At 38.0% G+C, this 23,397-nt stretch overlaps 1 protein-coding gene across 1 annotated transcript in view; it reads left to right on the forward strand.

Annotated features, from left to right (window-relative positions):
* Positions 1-12,852: 12,852 nt before the first annotated feature.
* The window catches only part of MBNL2 (muscleblind like splicing regulator 2), a 79,241-nt gene continuing 68,696 nt past the window's right edge, over positions 12,853-23,397 (forward strand). The window contains 2 exon segments of the mRNA XM_027674655.1: positions 12,853-13,014; positions 20,726-21,553. Coding sequence (XP_027530456.1) covers positions 21,380-21,553 — 174 coding nt within the window. The 5' untranslated portion in view covers positions 12,853-13,014; positions 20,726-21,379.

The raw sequence follows: 23,397 nt of genomic DNA on the forward strand, positions 1-23,397 counted from the left end.
TCTGTTTGGGTGCAATAGGTGGATTTTATGGTAACTTGTTTTCGAAGGGTATTAATTTCCAGTGTAAATAGCTCTCTTCAGAAATAGAACATAAGTATATGCATATTAACACAAGTAAAAAAAGAAATAGGTCAGTATGTTTCAGAAATGCTGCTACCCTAATTGGATTTTTAGCTGGGTTGTTGTCTGGAACTGCTGCCTAGCTTTAAGAGGGAGAAGGAGTCATCCTGGAAATCTGTGAAGTTTATAGCAGCTATGTTTGAAGATTTAGCTGAATTAGACTGGCTGATCTAAATAATTCCCTATTGGAGGCTTTAACTAAAGCCAAGACTGCCTGTTTTAGACTTGAAGGAGCCATACATAGAGATTACAGTATTTTATCCTGTTGTAAAAGTATGGGCATTTTTGACTGCACTGTGATTCCTTGTGGTCTCAAAGGAAAGCTGGAAGAGTTTTTCATATTGTAGTTTAGCTGAGTGTTTCCCCTGTCCTTTCCAGGTCTTTGTCTCAGCAGCAAAACAGAACCTGTACATGAAAGCAAGGAAAACAAGGTTAATAATATGTGCTGCAATTATCTGATCTTTATACATTTTTAATGAGAGAACACACAGCTAGCAGAATAATTTAATGAGCAGGCTGGCTTTTAGAGCAATGATTTCACTGTGCTAAGGCATACCAACTTTCTTGCAGGGGAGGAGCCTCAAGGAGGAATGATGAAGATTTATGTTAAATGCTCTGGAGAGAAGGAAGAGATATTTAGGCAGAGGTCTGTGAAATTCTGGAAGAATAGTGTAGTTATTAGCTATTATTATTTGTTAGATGCCAAGCAAACTTTACTATCGTGTTGCAGGAGGGATCTGAGAACATTTCCTCATCCTGGGATGTGATGAAGCCTCTTCAACTTTCTCAGACTGCCATATGCATTGATAGTGCTCAATACCTTTCAGGATTTCACCCAGTTAGCGACCTGAATTAACATGCTGACTTCAGCTGGATTGTAGAAGCATCATTTATATGTACAGTATGTAATAGAGTTTTTAGTTTTTTCTTTTTCCTAAGAGTAACAGTTGGTGAGACAGCAAGAAAATGTTGTCATCTTATTTCTCCTGTAATAGCCATGAACCTTGCATATAGATGTATTTATTCAAATAGGACATTGGTAGGAAAAAGAAAAGTGTATGAACTGAGGAAGACTAAAGATCAATGTCTTAAAGAGAAATTAGGTAAAAGAATGTTTTACTGCCTAGAAAACCTTTCATTGTTGTAATTTTTGGGAAAGTTTCAAGACTTCTTTTATCCTAGGAATGAGTTACACTAGTTTTAAAAGTATTGCATTAAGTAGGCCCTTCTAGACCAACTGTCCATCACCTCTTCTGTTTTTCAAGGAGAAGTACAGGACAAGTGCTCAGAACTGCCGATGTCACCTCCTGACTCCTCACAACTGACTTTGCTCAGAGGAGGTTGATACAACTTCCCCTGCTCTCTGGCCGGGTACTTGCCGAAGACCTGTAGCAAGGTTGTTGACATGTATTCAGTTCATGAGCTGGTCATTTCTGAATGCTACATCTTCTAAATAAAATCAGCCTCATTTATTCTGAGAATTTCAGGCTTTGCTAACAAAGGGAACACATGTCAGGATGCAGAGCGTTATTATAAATCCATAGGATATGGATAAGTATATTTAGCTGTCTATCACTATTGATGCTTAAATGTGTTGTGTGCACTCTGTTAAGCTTGTGAAGCAAAGACTAATAATTAGAAGCAAGTCAAATAATCTTTTTCAAGCTATAGAATGTGAAGCAAACAAACAATTTTTGAAAATAAAACAATTTTCACACAAAGCTTTCAGAGAAAACTTTTCAGTCTCCTGTTTTGAGGCAGTCTCTTACTTTCAAATGGTTTAAGTGGCTGTTTTTCATACCTTGGAGATCAAAATATATAGAGTTATCCTTTTTATGCCTGATTACCGAAGTGCAAATTTGCATTCATCACTCAGACAAATAGTTTGAGTCAAACTACTGACAGACAATCAAGTGACAAAAGGATTTTAAAAAATACTTCCTGGTTAAGGTGTATATATAGTAGTACTTTACATGGATAGGTAAGTGAACCTTCATCTTGGAGGGTAGAGGTAGTAGTAAACATTTTGTATTTACATTTATTATGCAAATAGTTGGTGTCAAAAGTGTTTTGGATCATTTTCTGATACCTCTTTTCATTTAGCTTAATTGCTCTGTGGATTTCGTCAGAGCTATTAGTGTGATAACGTCTTACTGTGTGCAGTCTGTCTGTTTTCAAGGAATAATTACTTTGTTTAGAATTAGTCTCTTCATTTTCCTAAGGTAGAATTTTCTAATGAGTTACAGGTCCTGAAGTATAGTGCTTGACTATAGAGTATTTATAAAGTCAAATCAAGTTCTTAATTTGTAAGTGTATATTTTACAGAAATGTGAGATAATTGTGTGCTACAATTTTATTTTTTTTTTCTAAGCAAGAAAAATGACTCTTAATGTTACGTGGGATTTCAGGCACTCAGGTCTCACCTCTGCTGTTAATTCATCTTCTCTGTTGCTCACAAGTATGTTAGGAATAGTCTGCACTGTGTTTATTTGTAAAAGCTCTGTAAAATATTCAGTTTTTACAGCACTGAGAGATGAGAAAAAGACTTAGTGTTCCATTAGAATTTCTTATTAATGATTTTGCATACAGTTTTAATTTTCTAAATCATTAGACACATTGCTAAGATTTAAATTTCATGTGATAGCTATTAGTGATACCTTGCTTCCTAATGTTACTAGAAATTTCTGATTTTGAGGATTTTTTTTTTCCTCTTCCAGGCAAGAAACACCTTTTTTTAAGCCAAATTATTTTTTCACTTTTTTTATGCATATGGCTGTTACAAAATTATAGCAAAAGAGAATAAAATCACTTGCTTTGAAACTTACTAGTATGTATTTTCTTTTTAAAAGCTTTGATTGGGAAGCTAATTTGATATGTTTAATACAATGTGTTATGGTTAACTAATGTGAACCAGTGCTATGTAACTGGTCTGTAAACAGGCTGAAACTATAGCCTGAGGAATATAAAACTAATTTCAAGAGAGTGTCAGTGCTGAAAACTAGTTCAAATAATAGCAGTATTAACTGCTTGACTAATTAAACTAATCTTCTTATACATTATTAGCAAATGCAGTGACAGTTGTTGGTTATTGATATACTGAGTCATCTTTTTAAAAAGTCTTCTTTTAGAAGAAAACTTTTTGGCTCTATTTGGAATAGAGAGTACATGAAGTTATGCAGCCCCTTTCTAGAATCTGCCAACTTTTTAATTTTTACATTTTTTTATTATTCTTTTGTAATAAAGCCGTTGAAACACCAAGCTCTCCCTCCAAAAATGTCAAGTTCTTAGTTCAATGTTTCAAGCATGCTAAAAAAGGAAAACTTCAGGGATGTGAAAATTGAAGAGCATACCTAACAGCGGATTCAATGCAACATCCTCATAACTGACACAAAGAAATACTAATTTATAGCGGACTCTGTGCTACTGATGATTACTAAAGCTGTTGAGAACTCCCAGTGTGCAGCTTGCTGCTTTTGCAGACTTGCAGGATTCCTGGAGCCTTAAGTCTGGGAAAAGATCTGTGGGCTTGTGATACCTGAAACTTTGCCAGTTAGAAGAGCTCAGCTGTAAACAAATTGATAAACACAGAGGTTCATACTCTTCTTTTTAAATTATTATTATTTTTCTTTTTTTTTAATTTCTTTTTTCTCCCCCCCCTTTTTCTACCTGGATATATGTTGACAGATGCATACGCACATACGTAATACATACACACTCATAAAAATGTTTTTTTTTATCTTCGTGATTTTATGAGACAGAAACAATAGCTAATAAAGACAGTGGGAGGGATTTAGTGGTACAGTCGCTGCATAAAGAAATGGATCCAGAAATAGGAACAGATGGTTCATATCAAAGTCTATTAATTTTTTCTATTTAGATCAATGATTTATTTTTATCAGTTTCTGAGTGGATGATAAACAGCATTTTGGGAAGATTTGGGTGTCGCATATTGCTGAACTCATAAATAGAGACAAGGTCAGTCTGGAGGTTCATGTACTGTAAAATCTTCTCTCCTACAGGGAGTACAGTGCCTTTGACTGTAGGCAGAATTAGAGAATATGAGTAAGGAAAAATGCAGAAGTGTTTTCCCTTGGTAGTTTTATGGAAGGAGGAAGCTAGGACTTGGTTAGAGATGGTGGGGTTTTTTTATTTGTTTTGTTTTGGGTTTCTGGTGGGAATTCTGAAGGCAGCTTTTCAGTATGTTTTTTGTGTTTTATCACTTTTAAGACCTAGGCCTAACAAATAATTTAATTTTTTTTAACCCTCTAGCATTCTCTCCTATCCGGACTGAATACATTTTTCCTTGACTTTCTGAGGAGTTTAATGTTGTTGGTGCTTTTTTACCAAAATGCTCTGTTATATATTCTTCAGATATACTGAATGGTGCAGCCCCCCACCCTCTAATTTCCTGAATCTGTCATGATTTTTGCACTTTATAGGTATTATGGGCAGTGTTTTGAACCTAGCCTAAAACTAACCTAAAATTGCCAAGTGGCAAGATTTCCGTTACTTTCAAGCACTCAGAAGGATGATTTTTCAATGCAAGGTTTCAGCATGTTGTGTTTGTGCCTTGAGACTCTCTCGGCAGCTCTCTGTGGTACACTCCTCCTGAAATCGAGATGGGGAAAGTAGCTGCCTTGTTGGACAGCAAAGCCCAGTTTTAGTCCATTTTTATCTTTTTTTGGTATTTCTTTCCACTTTTCAGGCTGTCTGCAGTGCTGTTATCAGCAGTTATATGCATTTTTCAAGCTTAGAGCTGTACTGGTTTGTCAGCAGACACCTCTGGCTGTGCCTCTGGTGGGGCAGGGGGGCTCACCACTGGCAGGAGCGTACTTCTGCACCCAGTTAATGATTCAGGACTTCAGCACTGTCTCACTCTTATTTACTTAAAAGGCTGCGATAACATATATGGGATTTCCCTGATAGCTGTGTTCACCTGTGGCACAACATCCCCAGCTACAGCCTCTGTCTGCCATGAGGAGACCAATACCAGCTTTCCCACCTTTATCACCTCACCCTGTTAGCCAAAACTCAGGGAGGCCTGGGGCACCTCCTCCCACCGGCAAGTCTTTTGCAGAGAAGGATGCCGGCGCGTGGGCTGGTGGTGCTGGGGATTGCAGTGCTGCAGTCCTTATTGGCATGCTGAACATGCTCTGACAGCACGGTACGCCGCTGTCCTGGAGTTCTAGTGCTTGTGTTTAAAAACTTTTTTGATTCATGTGTATTTTTTTACAACTCTGTTTTGTATTTTAGTTCCCCTCTGCTAATACTGAGACAAGCTTGTTTTATTGCCCTAATTTTACGGAGGGTGTTGGGGGAGGTGGGGGGTGGAGTGTGGCTAAAAACCCCAAGATTTTAGTTGTCACATTAGAGAAGACATGAAAAGCTTTGAAAGTGGACCCACTGATGTGTTTATAAAGCCAGTGCACTTGCTCTTCTCCCTCCCCCCCACCCCTTTTTTTTTTAAAGACCTCATTTAATGCTCAGGACTTTGTGCAGTGAGGCCACTTTCAAAGGCTTTAGTATCCACAGTAGCAGCTCTTTGAAGTAGAGACGCCAGCGGGGAACAAACCATCAGCTTAATCTTTGCTGTAGAAGGTCTTAAGTGGTAAGAAGCCACAACATCCATCTCTAGGGGAGAAGCTGGAGAGCAATACTTGGATCTGAATCCGTCGCCTGGACCTTGCCCGTGGAGCTGGAAGTCTTTGGACACTTCCATGGGGCATTAGGGGTGCAATCCCTTTCATCTCTCTGGTTTTCCACTCTTGTTCTGTCCCAACTTCTTTCCCTAGTCTCTTGAAGAGGAGGACACAACCAAAAGGCGAGGGAATAAGGCCTGAGAAAAAACATGTTTCTGCAAGGGTTTGTTTGCCTTCCCAAGTTGATAAATCATTCCTCTGGAATGCAGAGCAGGTGGCACAGTTACTGATGTTACCTGCCAGTCCTTGGGTGGCAGTGTGGCATATGTCCGTCCAGTTAGGTCAGACTAGATGGCTTTGTGGTGGCCCCAGGAGATAAAGCTGTGCCTTCATGTTCTGAATATCATCATCTGGAGGTGCCTGTCTCCCTGATGGCACAAGGACAGTGAAGGAGATAATGTTTTTTGGTCGCCAGTGATGCATTTAACTGCTCGAAGCTAGGTAGGATGAGTCTGCCACCTGTGAAATCCGTTTGTTTGAAACAGGAGATGAAGGTGTTGAGTTTCTCACAGGAGGGCTTGAGGATCAGCGTGTCCCTATGGTCCTGTAGCCACCTTTGGTTGATGAACTACACTGCTTGTAAGGAGCTGCCATCCTGAGGTGGAGAAGGCAGAAGGGTAAGCTGAGGACAGCAGCGTGTGCCTTGACTGGCACATGGCTCAAATCACCAGGGGTGAGAGGCTTACTGAGGAGGGCTTTTCTTCTCGACCATAGTAGCCAGTGTTGATTCTGATGACTATTTAAATAATCTGATTTCTAAGCCGAAAAGTTATTTTTTAACTTGTTCACGTTTTTGACCTTCAGCACGTCACCTGCTATTTAACTTCACCCTCGTGCAGTTTGCAGTCTTTTGTGTGGCTTCCCCACTGGTAAAACACTGAGTGGCCCCCGCGTCCTAGTCAAAATCTAGTGGTCCTTGTCATCAGTCTGTATGAATTTCATATTCTTTCTGTTGTCAAAAGCCTCACTGTTGCCTCTTTGTATATGTAAGCCTTTCCGTAGTGCTGATGGTGCTATTTCTGTTCTCTTACTCTTTTATCATTCCAGAGTTACATGCTCCATGACTATACACAGTAGCGTAATTCTTTTCTGTTTTCCTTTGATAGTGCCAAATGTTTTGCTTGCTTTATATCCCATCAACTGCTGAGTATTTTGCAGAAGTCTTCATCGAATCACCTGTAATGTCCATATGATCTTTCCTCTGCAGCAGTGTCTTGTTTGAACCTAGTGTTGTGTATGTACTATTTGTTGCTCGTCTGTTTTTCCCCTCATCGGCATTATTTTTGCCTATCATTATGTTAAACTGATGTCATTTTACCATCCAGTGTACTCATTATCATGAGATCCTTTTGTAACTCTTCACAGTCGGTTTCTGGTATGACTTAGCAAAAATTTTATGTTAACTGCAAACTGTCTTATTGTTTATGGTTATGTTGCAAAGCGGAGAAGGTAAGCTGTTGGCAAACTTAATTATGAAAATTGTAGTAGATTATTAGAAGTAAAAACATATTTAATCTTGTGAGTTTGTTGGATTTGGGGGCTTCTGTAGAATTTGTTGATTCTGAACTTTTGCTCTGACGTCAGTCTTCATACTGTCTGCAAATGTTTAGCCCCTTTAGCTATCCTTTTAAAATAAATTTCTTTTAACATCCATAAGACCTATGTCATTACATAACTGAGTTCCACAAAAATCATCAGGTTACAAAGATGAGATGATTAATTTGTTTTCATTTTGCTTAATTTTGAGCTTTTAGGATTTGTGTTTTCTAGCTTTTCCTTACCATTGTCAGAACTGTACTCCTTAATAAAAATTGACAGTTGCCTGTAAACACATTTGTAGGTGATAAGGTTTTACGAAATGCACTTGATGTTTTCAGGCTTCCAGTGAAACGGACAAGAGGTAGCTGTGCTGCAGTAGGGCTCTATAGTGGGTCCTTAAACTTGAGGATTCTTGTCATATATAAGGTGGTTAGTGGTTTGGGGTTTTTTTCTTGGTTTTTTTGTTGTGGTTGTTGGTTTTGGGTTTTTTTGTCGTTGTTGTTATTTTGGTTTGTTTGTTTCTTTTTTCTTAAATAGAAATGAAATTAAAACAGACTTAGTAGTAATATTCTGCTTTGATATCTCATCCCTCTGTGCCTCCAATCGCCAAAACAATACTTTTCACTTTACGGAAAGATAAATGTGATGATTTTCATCTTTGAATTGCTTCATTCGAAGGTAAAATGATTGCCCTGTAATAGGACTGATGAGCAAGTTTCTACTTTTCTGATTTAAAAATACTAAAATTTCTGATTTAAAAAGATTAAAATTTTTTGTTTGTGTGGCTGTATTGACTCCAGTGCTGCAGTTAAGAAATTTAGGTTACATTGTGCCTTGTGCATCAGCAGGATTGTTCTTTAATTGTTTTCCTGATGGACCTTGTTTGGTTGGTGAAAAAACCTGGGACCTTAATTGTGGATTTCCATTCAGCTTTATAGAACCGTAATAATTAAATTTTAAAAAAACAAACCCACTCCTCATTATGTAAATTGAGTGAACTTTTTCTATAAGAAATCCTAAAAGCATAGAGCTAGAATACCACTGCATCTTTGTTGTCTCTTCCTTTTCTGTATTTTCAGGGTATAACGGTGCCTTTTTTTTTTTTTTTTGGTAGCAGACAAGCAGTTCTGTTCAGTTGCTATAAAGTGGTACCATGGTTACTACTGTTTCAGGTGATGGGCAGAGGGATAAATGTGGAGAAGGGCCTCTCAAGTAGGTTTTCAGGATTTCTAGAGTCTACGCATTGTAATAAAGTGTGTATTTCTGTGAAAGCCAAATATTGGTAATATAAACTTTGCAGTCCATAAAGTTGCAGAGTATTACTGGAGGGCATACTTTTGTGGGGGGGTTGTTAAAATTTATTTATTTATTTGGGTTTGGTTTTTATTTTCTGGTCTGTTGATTTTATGTCTCACCTGCTTTGTCCTGGAAATGTTGTATGAAATGGAAAAAAGTCCTATCAAGTGTCAGGGGCCACAGTGTGTACATAGGCTGAAGGTTAGAAGATGCTAAATCTCTTATTTACAAGCTAAACAAATATTACATTAAAATGAGGCACATTCAACCCTCACATTTAAGTCATTTTTGAAAAGTTGTTTTTGGAATAAAAATGTGTGTAAGCATAACAGCAGCAGTCCACTTCTTACGTTTATACATGGACAGTTTTTTGTCTCTGAGTAGTGTTGTTAATGTTACTTATTTGACCAAATCCAGCTTTTTTTTTCCTTTTTTGCTATTTATTACTTTGTAACACAGCAAATTTGACATTGTCTTCTAAAACAGTGTTGTATATCAAGGTGATATCTGTACGTTGTTAAAGGAAGCTCCTGAATTACGGTTTAACACAGAAATTATGCAAAGCAATACATATTGTAATGTGCAAAACAAAGTGTGGCTTTAAATATCCTTTTGTGACTAAGCTTGAACTACAACAATTGAATTAAGCCTTTGAAAAGGACAAAAATGTCAAGACTTATTTTAATCAGTCCAAATTTTCCACTGCAATGTGAGCAGAAAGCTGTCTCTTGCCAAAAGCCAGTTGCTTGTGCTCAGTGTCAGATGAGTCTCCATTGCTTTGGAAGCGCTGGTGAATGCCAGGCTGTGCTTAGCAGTGCTGCTGTCCCCAGCAGGAGAAAGAAATCTCTGCAGTTAGGGGTAAGCAGAGGGAGTAGAAAAAGGTCTGAAAAAGTGCTCTGTCAAAACATTTATGGGAAACGTGTTCAGTGTTCACTGCAAAAACATTGCAATTCATTGCGTCAAGGGATGAAAGAACTCGATTTTTCAACTTTCCTGTTGAAACACAATTTATGGTACATTCCTGAATAACTGTGTGCTTATCCATGATAACATTTAAGTTACAATAAAATTATTCAACCATATGAAAATAAAGTGTTGAGGTGGAATTCTTTCAATGTTGCTAAAATACTTCTACTTTTCCCCTCCAGTATTTTCACCTTTCAGTCAGAGAAGGCCTTGAGATGCTGAAATTTCCTTCAGGAAAAGTTTTCAACAACACCTAGTTGAGAGTAGGAAAGACTTTGTTTCCTACTGCTCTATTTTCACAATAAATACCTCAGTTAAAATAGAGAGACTGTAATTTAAATATTGAGAAAATTTTTTATTTAAGGCAGGGACATGGCTGGGTCTGGGACATAGAAATACTGGACTAACTCTGCCTAACCAGTTAGTATGGCTGCCTGAATCCATTCCCTTTTCAACTTATAACCTAAGAGAAATTAAAAGGAATAGTCTGTATACTGAAGTTGCTTTTCGAAGATACTGGCAGGGTTTTTATTGTGGTTTGGTTTGGGTTTTTTTTTTTCCCTTCCAGAAATATGAATGTAGTTCATGTCCCCCTTTAGTGTTGCAGACAACTGAACTATGCACATGTCAGAAAAATGATTATGAACTCATCCAATGTCCTTACTGTAGGCTAATAAACTTTCCGAGTTTGTGTCTTTGTAGCCTTTTTGTGTTTAAGTACTTTGTTTCCTTTTACTTAAAAATTAAAAAGGCTATTTTTTAAAATGAAACGGAGTTTAAAAGTAACTTTCTTCAAGTGGCGATGGCTGGTGAGTTTCTTGAACTGAGGGAGACATGTTACACAAATCAAAACAACAGATCGATATGACCCATTTTTATTGGGTCAGTGCTTCTTAATTGGTGCTCAAGCAAAAAGGAAGGTCAGTAGCAGTACAGCACACCAAACCCAAAATTCATCATCCTAGAGATCAGAAAAAAAATGTTTGCTCTGGTAGCAACATCTGCAGACAGTTACTGTGCGCTCCTTCCGGTTGTAACTCCATTATTTGCCTCAGGATTAAATACAAGTATTCAAGATTTCCAGGAAAACAGAAGTTCACCAGAAGTTACAAGTAGTTGGAAAAAAGCTCTTCCTTGCTTCTCTGCCACCAGTTGAAAAAACAATTTTAGAGGAAACGCATTCTCTTTCTGAATTTGTGATAGCTATTTGACAACAAAATAGTGGTTCACTAAATGCAAATTTATTTTATTCCAGAGAGAATGAATTTGCATCATGTATTGTCAAATATAACACAGGTAACCTCTGAAGTTTTAAATGTTGGTTTTGTTTGGATTTTGTGGGTTTTGTTTGTATTGTTGGTGGTGGTGTTTTGTGTTTTTGGGGGGGGTTGCATACAAATAAATAGCATGAATTTTGGAAAAAAGGTCTCTTACTATCATCTTCACATGGAACTTGATTAAATATTTTCTGTATTTGCCTTGATGGACCAAAGATAATCAGCCAGGAAGCCATGTCTGTTTACAACACAAAAAGGCAACCTACCTTCAGAAGAGAGCAATGATCAGTTAAGTACTACCTTTTTTTCTTCAGGGCCATGCCAAAAAACCCATTACTGGTTTCTTCTTAACTGGGAAGAGTCTTTGAAGAAATGGCTTTTAGTGGGAGATTTCAGCTGCTGTTGTAGAAAATATTTGCACTCTGAATGTTAGCCTAAAAACATTATTGAAAAAATATAAAATTAAATTGGCTTTGAAGGTACTTAATAATTATCTGCTATTCTATTGGTGACTTTAAAGTTAGGTTGCTGTTCTTTCTTTTTAACTGCTGTAAGATATAAAGTATTCTGGCATAGGCTTTGCAGTATGTCCCATGAGATATGTAAGAAGTAAAGCATGTGCATATGTTCTGCTTCACAAGGATTTCTTTAGTTTTGGAAGTAAATAAAACTGATGTTTTGTGTTGTGTGCATGCTACTAATGGAGTGAAAGGGGAATTGAATCCTTTTGATAAAATGGACTCTGATGAAGGCTTGCTTGGGCAACTCTGAGTGCTAAAGACACTATAGAGCTCTTTTCTTTGCCCTTCTGAAAGCACTTTGCTGTTGTGATGAGTTGGTCCTTCCAAAATGTGTTTGAGATAGTTGTTAAATGCTTTGGGTTTGGCAGAATGTAAGAGTGCATTCTGGGCTCCTTTGGGCATAATCTGAGGTTTTTTTGCTTCTCTGTTATATTGCTAAGGAAGCATTGTTTCTCTGAGTGTTCCTCGGTGATGCAGCTTGGGGTGCAGAAGAAGGGGTCTTCGTCTTTCTTCCTCTTGTGGTAGATTTCAAAAGTGCTTTTCTCCAAGCTCCACCTTTGCTGTAAGGAAAATGAACATTCTCTCTTCTAGTTAATGCACTCAGAGGTAATGAAAAAGCAGTTACAACATAGGTTTTCTTAAGGGGTTTTGTAATCAGAAACCTTATTCCCCAGCTCCATTTATGGTTTTCAAATTTTTGTAAATCTCCAAAGAAGTCCCGAAATGTTTCTCTTCATATCTGCATTCCTCTCTTGAGAGTCTAGGCTTTTGTCAACAATTATGAGAACCAGTCAGCCTCCCTCTTGGTATCCTACTTGCCATGCACATGATAAAGGACATTTCTTACAGAGCAGCATTTAAAAAAGGGATTGGGCAAATCCATGGAAGAAAAATCCAGTGAGACCTATTAAATACAAAGACATCAGTTACAGGTTGCTGGGAGAAAATTCATGGAAATTATCACACTCTGCCTGCCTTGGTTCTGTACTCTTCTGTGAATATCTGGTGTCGGCCATAGTTGCAGATTGCGTTTTGGGCAAGATGGACTTTTTGGCTGACTTGCTCAGGTCATCCTTACACATTTTGTTATCCTGTTCTTAGGTAAAATGCAAATGGAGAAAAGGACACAGAAATGCAGGTATTTTATCTCAGAACAGTGATGCTGCTTAGATTCCATGCAGGGAATCTGTTCAGCAGAATGGATTTAGCACTTAAGAGGCAGTTGGAGTTAACAGCATTAGGTAGTGCTCTTGCTGCCCTCGCCTCAGGAGCTTGGTTTGGATGTGCCATGCAACTTCCTAGAGCTGAGTAATTTATTGGAGTATATTATTAGTAATACTGTTAGCAGTCTTAAAACACATGCAGCTTGTGATTTCAATATGTCTTAATTTACATGGAGTCCTTGGTTTATTCAGACTTATCCTTGTCTTTCAGTGCAAAAGAGATGCTGCTTGTCACATAAACAAATACTTCGGCAAGAGTTCTGCCTTTTTGGCTTAGTGCAAAACTGGAGTAGAGAAAATAGAAAATTGACAACAATCTGAGTTCTTTTAAATTGTGCTCCTGCGTAACAGCATGTTATCGGTCCTTTGGCAGGTGAGAACAGTCATTTGATCATGCGTTCCCTCTATGTCAGTCTATAAAAATTTCACAGTACATAAGCACACTTTTCTATAAATATTTTATAGTCCTAAAAAAAAGTAAATACAATACATGTCTGCTGCTGGGTGTGGGTAGAAGCTCTTAATGGACTGGGGTACCCTTTCCTGGGGAATTGGGTTTGATTAATAGCTATTACGTGCTGCACTCTGCCAAAAGCAAAACATTTGTGTCCACAAGAGGCCAAGTGATAACGTCATTGCTGCCGGGGATGATTAACTCTGCTTGCCGAGGCACAGAAACAGAAATTGCTTTTACCCTTTTGTCAAGGTGGGAAAAGAATTCTGTTTATGAAATTCATACACCTAGAGGATAAAATCAGGGTAATTTGAACTTAAAAACAGAAAGTTCTTAAGTTAGAGGTTGTGAAAGAAGGTACAAACCAAGAGAGGAGGAGAAGGTAAAGTGGAATAGGATGAAGATCATTGTAAAAAGAAAAAAAAAAGTTTGCTAGAAGAAGAAAAACTGTTTTCTGCAATTGCATTTTAACAGAAGCATAATAAGCATTAGTTTTTTCATCATGACTTTGAAGCACTTTGATGTTAGAAAATACTCTTGGGGGCTCCAGTCATCTGCAGACCTAAAGTTCAGCAGAAATATTTCATGGTCCATTAGCAAAATAGTATAGTGGGTTGCTGAAAAGGTCCCAGGCTGTTTCTGTTGTTTCACAGTCACCTTCCTCCTCACCTGCCTCCCCGGGGACAAAGGACATTAGTGTTATTATATTGTAAATCCAGCTTCAAAGTGAACCGGCAGGTTTTAACAAGAAGCTCATTGCCATACTGTAAATAGCGTGGGACATACTAAAAAGCCTGAACCTGGCACATTAGTGATCTTGACAAGGAAAATATGGCTCATTTAGCAAAACTGATTTGAAGGTCATGCTCAGTTTAAATAAAACAGACTGGTGTTTTCTAGTCTGTGCCTGGACTTCTGTCAGCTTAACTAAGGTAGTTAGGATCGTCTGTGAGTAAAGTATATATTTGAATCACAGTTCACAAGTATTCATCTCTGGTTGTATAACAGGCAAAGAGAGATGTTGCAATAGTTAATCTTCAGGTCAAGCAAATAAAATAAATAATGGTTCTTTTGTAAGTCAGGACACTTTTGACTTCAGCTGGGTTCAGGTCAAATTAATACATGAACCAGGATTAGAATTTTAGTATTTTTGGCTCCCAGCCATCTGATCAAACCAGTGGGCTGCTTTTCTCTGATAGGGCAGTTCTAGCTTCTTCCTTGTTTGAGTAATGCTAGTTTGCTTGATGCCAGATGGAAGCTGCTTAACATCTTAAAGTGGAAAAACCTCTGAAAGTGATTAAAGAAATGTTCATAAGTTTCATTTGAAATTTATAGAAGAAAGTACATTCATCATGCTCTACTATAGTTGAATGTTTTTTCTTACAAGTGTTATGGTGACAGAAAGTTTTTCCATTCATATTTGCCTTAAAAGAACAGATGACGTTTCATGGAAATCTCTCCTATTTTCTCTTGTTTCTTGAATTTAGGGAATATTATTTTTTGTGACTTCACAACAGTTTGGAGAAGAGCCAGAAGCCTGATTCTGGTTTTAATGCTGTCTTTTCACAGAACTATGTAAAGACACTACTATACTCTACTGTACATTGTCCAGTCTTACTAAATAGCTGGTATTAGGGTACATATAAAAAATATGAATATTAGAAATTGGTTTAAAGAGAAGAACACAAAGCTGACGTAATAATTGTACTCACTGATAAATGATACCTCTGTGCTATCGCATCACTTCTGGTCCTGTTTCCTATTCTGGAAAGCTGATGGAATGAGAAAAGCCTATCCACCACACAAAAATCTCTTGCATGTTCTTTCTCTAAGTTGTAATTTATTTAATGTGATTAACAAGCATGCCAGCTGTCACATTTGTCTGTAAAATTACTTTCCTATTTTATTTATGTTAGCATATTTTGATGCAAGATCCTCTCTGTATTGGCTAGTGGGGCACAGTGAGGCTTAAATTAGCATATGATGCCTGAGAGCCAGCCCTGCTTTCCAGGTACAGGGAACACATCCCATGGGATACAGCATTCTAGTTAAAAGGAGCTTGCAAAGTAGAGTCAGACCAACCTCAGGGAGGGTGTCCTGTCATGCCTGCTCTGCTCTTTACTCCTTCAGGTGTGGGGCATAAGCAAGTGGCCATGTCTCTGTTGAGCTGGCTATCACATGTGCTGCAGGGTGCTTTATGCTGCTGTATTGGCTTTATTCTGCACCTGATGAGGCAGATCATAATGGATCCAGCTTTAGCCTGGGATTAAACTTGCTTTTCTCTGCAGGGAGTCTGAGGGAGGGCAAGAGAAAACTGCACAGTAGAGTCAAGGAAATGGCAGGTAGTTGGAATTTAAAGCGACAGTGGAGTGTGCTCATGGGGTTGTGACTGTCCTTTGGTGTGCAGCTTCTCTTCTGTTTGAAGGCTATTTAAAGCTATTTAAATAGCTTTAAATTGGAATTTAAAGTTTGGAATGCTATTTGAAGCACAAACAACAGGGGGAAAAAGACATTTAGGAGTGTAAAAATGAGGTTTAGTTGAAAAACTGAAGCAAAGTCCTATCATCTTTTAGATTAAAGCACGTGCCAGTGTCTCCTAAATATATGGCTGTGTCCTGAGTGCTTTGAAAGTGGAGTCCACTGTGCAGCTGCAAACACAAGGTATGACTTAGTGGGATTTGGATGCCTTTTCCTTGCCTTAAGAGTGGGGGTTTAGTAAATATCAGTCTTCAAATATCTATATCTTAACTTGATCTGGTTATAGAAGGACTCCTACACGTTAAACTTATGCAAAGAATCTTTCCATTGTGTTTTGTCTATAAGCATAGTGAAATGCAAAGCAAATTTCCTTTGCAAGTATGGTCAATCACTGAAGGAGCAACAGCTTTTTGAAGGAACACAATGCTTGTCAGTAGTCTGAAGATGCGCCTGGAGGAAGAGGCACATTGGTTAATCCTTGGTTTTGGATGTCCTGGGGCATCTGGAGATGGTTGTGTTTTGCCCCACATCACCTGACCCAGGAAAAAATCACTGATTCAAAACTAGTAAGTCCAAGCTGAAGGCTAAATTGAAGGTATTGTTTCTTATGGATCAGTTTATCTCCTGAACAAAAAGGGACTTCATGAGAATCTAAGTTAAGGTGCTGTGTGGTTAAGACCTTGCTGGTTCATGAACTTACATTGTGGAGCATGAAGGTAGTAATGCTTATGGCTAACCCTCTCTAAGGGTAGAGAGCCTGTTTTCTGCTGCTTGCAGCTTCCAGCCAGACCTTAAAATTTTGACATGGAATCCTTTGTGCCTGGTGTCTGCTGAAGGGTGATTTGGGCAGCAATCTGCCAGGTTTCTGCCCTGCTAGTGACACAAAGAACATGGAACACTTTGCTTCCCCAACATAGTGAGTTTTTGTGGGTTTGGGTTGTTTGATTTTTTTGTTTGTTTGTTTTTTCCTCTTTATTTCCTTATTTTTAAAACAGAGCATTATAAATGATCAAACTTGTAGAGCTAAGTCTATTTAGCACATCTCTTCTGGCTTGCTTGGAAAGAACAGTTTATATACTTCAAACTGTATAGTCCCTCTTAGGTACAACTGAGGATTTTCTAACTTTTTAATTCTTGAGTTTCTGGTGTATTTATAGAAGAAATACATGGATCATGTTGACAAAATTTGACAGTAGGAGCAACAAATTGAGCCCCAGTGTCGGCACCTCTTACGAAGATTTTAATGTGATGAATAATAATACAGAGTGCTTAAATCTCGAAAAGTGTAAAACTTAACACCTTTTGAGTTAACTTAGTGGTTCCGCTAGAGATCTGTGGTGGGACCACGTAGTGGACTCTTCTCTTTGACTGGAAGTCATCACCTGCAGAGTTGACTTTTTGAAGATGAGATCTTTACTCATTACTACATGTTATCTACTGAAGCATGAATAAAACATGTCCAGGAGGTCTCAGATTCTCCGTTAGGCGGATACTACATAATCCATTGCCACGTAACCTATCTGATAAGTAAAACTGCTGTACCAGAGCACCCCATATTTTGTAGATAGCAAGAGCTCCTATTTTCCAGCTGAGAGATTCAGCTGGTTTGTAATAGGGCAGGACTTTGTGCTCATTTGCAATTCTTAAAGATGCTGGCTGCCTCATGTTCCTCAGAATGAGAACTTTTTCTGGGGGCTCCTTGTGTCTGTGTGCTTTGTCTAGTTTAATAATTTAAAGGATTTTTTTTAAACTGTCTACGCCTTTTTTTAACTTCCTATGCCTTGCTAGCTTTCCGCAAAAGGGAAGTAATGCTTATCTGAAAAGAGGGATTTAAAGCTAAATAGTTTTTACAAATACACGTCCATGAATTTATTTAATTTAGCATACAAAAAACTGCATTCATAAGTGTGTATTCTGGAGCAATTCCATTAATCCAAATATGTGAGAGACTGAAAATAAACAGTAATAGTTGTAAAAAAACCAAACAATATTTGTTCTTTTATACGTCCGTTGAGTACTTTCTTCAGCTTCAGTAAGAACATTTTGTATCTCAGTTGTCAGTGTGTCAGTTTTGCTAGTTTGTTTAGCTCCAGGGCTTGAGTTGGGATGTTAATGATAGTAGCAACAGAACAACTAAACAAACCCCCCAAACAAAAAAAAGAGCAAACCATCTGCCTGGAATAGGGAACGGTGTTGGTACCAAGGGCTCTAGGCTGGTGAGGTTCCATTGGTTTTGGCAGGCCTGCTAACTTTGGCTGATATGTTGGGACATAAATAGAAGCAGTGGAAGGAAGAGCAGAGTTTGCATTTGCTGGAGGCCCGGATGTTCACCAGGGTGGGTGAGTTTTGCAACAGGATGAGCTTTGATATTAGTAATGGCCTGTGACCATTTTATTGAGGATTATTGTTATTGTATTTTCTTATTTTCATCTCATTTTAGTTCCCCTCGTTTACTTCCCTGTTTACCCAAACTACTGGATTTTCTCCTGTAACCACAATCTCTTCTTCTTTCCTTTTGAAATTCCTTCTTGCTCTGCTCTCCCCCAGTGTTCACATCCTTCCTCCATCTTTCTTCCATACCCATTTTCTTTTTTACTCATTTCCTATGAAATCTCTCCCTCCCTTTCTTTTCCAGCTATTTCCTTTTCCTACCTTCCTCTCCCATTTTTTCCTTTTCTCGAGTGCTTTCCTCATATGTTGAATTTCACTTTCCTTGGCTCCTTCCACAATTTTATTCCCCAAACGTCTTTTTTCTCCCTTCTCCTTGTTCAAGCTTTCAAGGTGTCATCTCTTCCTTCACCCTCCTGGTGCAGGTGATGGGCAGAGGAGGTATGACAACTGCTTAGAATGTGGTCAAGAACCCGTAGGTCATGTGAATGGTAGGGATGAAGCACTCCAAATTATTCTAATCTGATCGTGTTTGCACTTGCCTCCTGCTGAAGACATAGTCTCCTTCAGAAGGGCCTCAGTTCTGTCTCCTAAGCTTGTACCAGTAGAAACTCCTGAAGCATTTGATGACTCTTGAGAAATCAGATAGTGCTGTTATGTTTGACAAGAAGTGGATTTTTGAGATGACCTTTTTGTACTTCCTTTTCTTTAGAAGATCTTAATATAGCAAGAGGATAAGAAATAGGATGACACTGTATTTCACTCTTCTATCCTCCACCCTCAAATGCTTTTTGGTATGAATTCTTGCTGCAGTCTCATGAATCTCCTATGTGATCCTGCTGTGCACATTTTTTTTTAAAACCATGCCTACTGCAATTTCTATATTGTGTGCTATTTGCTTTGCTGCCATGTGTGATGTCTGGTTTTTCTCAGTCTTAACACCTACTACTTGAGAAACAACTTTGTCAATTTTAGTGGTATGCAGCCCTGCAGTGTATTACTACTTGTGACTTTCCGCAGTGTGCTGTATAACATTTACCCTTCTTCCAAACTTTCAGTCTATCTCCTGCATCTGTAACTGAAAACCATTACTGACATTTCTGAATTGGAATGTGTGGCTCCAGGGAGAGTATTTCCTCTTTTACATTTAGCCAGCTAAATCATCAGCCCAACAAGCTATCAGCTCAACAAGCTCTTGTGGAGAGGCTCTCTTTGGTTTTCCTCCTCTCTTTCCTTTTCATCAGTTAGAAGTATTTTCTCACCTCTTTGTATGCTTTCAGCTTAATCTCACTCTTCATCGATGCTGTTGCACAACATCGATGGAATATTTAATTTGAGGAATTTTTAACTCATGTACTGTACGATAATTGCATAGAATTATTTAAAATTGTGCTAATTCTCTTACACCTCGTTATTCTTTATGATTGGGTGAAGCTAGCTGAGTGTCATCCAGACCCATCTTATTGCACATTGGACTTGAAACTGAATTTTTGAGCAATTAGCATTGCATTTCCTCTATTCATGCTAGCAGTAGCAAATTTTGGTGTAAGTATTGGTCACATAGTAAAACCCTTTCTGGTAGCATTGGTAAATAATAGAAAAGCCTTTTGATGTTAAGACCTAAAAGTCAGAACAGGGGTCTGATCCTGAAACTGTATGTGAGTAATTCTTACTCGCACTACTAACAATACTGACTTCAATTAAGACAGATGAATCCAAGCACAGAATGGTAATTGTTCTGGCACGGAAAAGCTGACAGTGTTTTTAGAGCTATTTTTATTGATTCATTTTAAAATCTCTCTTATTCCAGTCTGTCCCCCTTTCTTTTTTCTTGCTCAGAAATAATCTATCAACTGTTTCTGGCTGGTATCTGCAAAGTAGAAGTTGTGTTCCTTTGAAGCTGAATAGAAGGAAACACCATGTCCGTGGCTTCACTGTCTGCATATAAAATACAGTTAGTGATTAAAAATATTTATAATATCTAACTCTTTGATTTTCAGATCTGTTTATCTATGAAATACCCAAATAGCTTAAGTGCCATATTTAAGTCTTGAGTTTTGATGCTGAATGATGTATCTGTAAAGCTACACAAAAGTAAATTAAATCAAAGAATATTTAGATAAAGACTGTTTCAAATTAGAAAGGACTCATTAGAGGATGATGACTTAGTGTTGAGCCTTTTCATGAAGCCTTTATGAAACAGCCTCTAGGTTAACTGGGAAACTAACTCTATTGTCTGAATATGGAAGTTTTTTTTCCCTGTAATTTTTGAATGACAGTTTTTTGTTTTGTTTTTTTCCCTTGAGGAATAGAGGGAGAGACAAAAAAATCTGAACAGAATGCTACTATCCTCATTTCTAAGGAAGAACAAATAATGAGTAACAACTTATAATGTAGTAACACAATCTAAAGGGCCGAGTGATAAATTCATGGAAACAGGTTTTTGTATATTGTTTTGGAGACTAAACACTTTAGATTGAATTGTTTCACAACCAGCGTGCCTAATTATTGTGTCTGCCACATTCATCTATTTAAATCATTCCCAAATTTTGGATTCCTGCCTAGAATACTACTGCAGTACGTGTTTCAACTGGTTATTCCCTAGTCTTGTGTAACTTCATGAAGGAGGATGATTTTTTTTTTTCCAAAGAAATACAAGTGAGCATTGGCTGTATGTTTATAATCTGATAAAAAGGGACGATAGGTTTCGTAATGTTGATTTGAATGAGTTGCACGTGAACTGATGCTGTATTTGTTTTGTCAGGTCAGTGACTTAAAAAGTGCCTTTGCCAAGTCACTTTTATGAGCGAGGACTGCTACGCCCGTGTTCTCAAAATCCTGTCTTTGCCAGCCAGACATTGCCTTCACCTTACACGTGGTGGAAGATACCTCAGCTGTCTCCATTTGCCAATTAGTTGATGGGAAACTGAAAGCAGAAAAAGAAGAATTATTATTCCTGGGACATGAACAAATGACTGCATTGCTTTTCTCGTGCAATCAATACTGGCAAGCAACCGTCAGAGAACTGCTATTCTATCAAGGAGTGCCGTTGCATTGATGGACCTTGGCTTAAAACTGGTGCATCCGTGATTACAATCAACAAACCCACGTGTTTTACAGATAGAAATGCAACTGAGCATGCATTTTCCCAGCCAAAAGTCTACAAGTGGGACTTAATGATTGATGAGTGACTGCTTGCTGATAAACTTTCTCTGCTTATTCTGCTTTGTGTGTGTTGGACATCATTAATCGTTCCCCACTGTTTTGTTTTGCATTTTTTAACTTTCTTTTCAATTGGAATTGAAGGGGTTTTTTTTTCTGATTTTTTTTTTTCCCCTCTCTCCTTCATTTGCTTTGGAAATTTCTTCAGCAGAATTCACTTGACAGCAACTTACAAGTTCAAAATCAACTTTCCATCATGGCTTTGAATGTTACTCCAGTAAGAGATACAAAATGGCTGACATTAGAAGTGTGCAGGCAGTTTCAGAGGGGAACTTGTTCACGCTCTGATGAAGAATGCAAATTTGCACACCCCCCTAAAAGTTGCCAGGTTGAAAATGGAAGAGTTATTGCCTGCTTTGATTCCTTAAAGGTAAGGAAAAGAAACTGCATGTGTAGTGAAAATGCTGCTACATCGTACTGAAAGTAAAATGTGAAATGATGAGTTACAACTAAACCAAGTTAATCAGAAAGTGGTTTGTTCTTGGTAAGATATATATTAAAACAAATGTTGTTTGTCATAATGTTTGTTTATTTAAGTTTTTAAGATTTCTTTCTAAGGATTTCTTTTTTCAAGTGTCACTGTGTTGTTTACAAAAATTGCATATGACTGTGGAATACAGGATTGCTTCCAGCTGGTAGGACTATTGTATTCTCCTGAGTACATTTTGTGGATTATAATTGTTTCATGGCAAATGAAAATACACAGTGGCACAGTACTAGGCCATTCCCAGAGTCCTAATGAAACAAATCATACGTAAAGAGTGGAGATTCTTTCATTTAGATGAACAGAAATAAGAAAAGTCTGTCTATTACTTCAATTTTGACACAACTGATTGTTTACCCTTGGTATTGGAGACTCAGATAAATTAATAGCATTGGTAATTACATGTATGGGTAGTGCAGATAGGAGCATGAGTTCAGAACAGAGTGAAGGGATTCTCTCCTTTGGAGGATATTTAGCAATTATGTTGTTAGGTCATCAGCTTCTTCTGATTTCCTAATAACATCAGGCACAATTTGGAAAACTGTTTTAAAGATTCTGTGAAAATACTTCATGTACTGCATAAAAGAAGATTAATGGGATTTGAGGAGTACACAGTGTTTTTGATGACGATACATTTGTGTTCTTGTGTCAACAGAAAGAAAAAGCTTATTTCCTATAAATAATTAAAGGGCAGAATTGAGCATTACAGATTTTATTTTGAAAGTTTTAGTTGTGGCTTTATCTTCTGGGCATGGGAGAATGTCTTGGCTTGCTTTTAAAATTTAGCTCTGAGGATCAAAATTTCAGTTAACAAGAACTCTCTTACTGTGAAAACATCGGTGTGAAAGAGAAGGAAATTCAGGGTTGTTTATTTTCATTATAACTATTTTTTTTAATGCAGTGCAAGATACTGTGCTAGATATCTTCCTTCTGCTTTTTCTCATTTCTTCTCTTCTTTTGAAGATTTAGAAGAAAGTATCTCGGGAAATGTTTGTGAGGGGGCTATGTTCTGTATGTCCTGTAAGCCAGAAGAGCACCTTTGCAGTCATGGCAGTATGTCATCGAGTGCTATTAATGACCTTAATCCATGGATTACTGCCGTTAAACTGTAGCAGCTTCTTTGTAGATGTTCTCGTATATTGGTTGTCTGCCAGTGGGATCATTTTTTTTTTAAACAGGCAGACTAGTGTCTGCAGCAAGTGGGCAATATTCCACTTTTACAAAAAATAAGCAGGTCAGTAGAAGTTTTTTTTGTGTACTATTTTTATCTATTATAAAGACTCAGGGATGGGCTGGGAGACTAGACACAGGTAGCAGGGCTTGATTATCCCTGGACTGGCAGGAAGGTGGATCTGCTGCCACTGCATCGTCCTGGTTGAAGCAGTGATGCACCTGTCCTTGATGCCCAAGGACAGCATTGCTGTCCCTGGTAGCACTGACACTCACAGTGGAAGTGCCAGCTATTAAGCTGGAGACTTTTGTTCAGGGAGGGTTATTGCCTGTGAATAAAAACTGGAGTCATAGACTAAGCTAATAATACCATGAAGAGAAATCCTGAGGGATCACAGTGGATAACTTACTGACAACCAGCATCATTGCTCAGTGCAGAGAAGTCCAAAACCGTGTAAAAAATGTAGTTAAAGCAAGCAGCCATGTTTTGTCCTAGTGTGGGAGGACATCTGCCCTGAGGGGCCAGCCCACTCCAGCCCAGCTCTGGTGGCTGAAATGGT

This window comes from Neopelma chrysocephalum, unplaced genomic scaffold (genome assembly GCF_003984885.1).
Source record: "Neopelma chrysocephalum unplaced genomic scaffold, ASM398488v2 Primary Assembly neopelma1_25, whole genome shotgun sequence".
Lineage (NCBI taxonomy): Eukaryota > Metazoa > Chordata > Aves > Passeriformes > Pipridae > Neopelma > Neopelma chrysocephalum.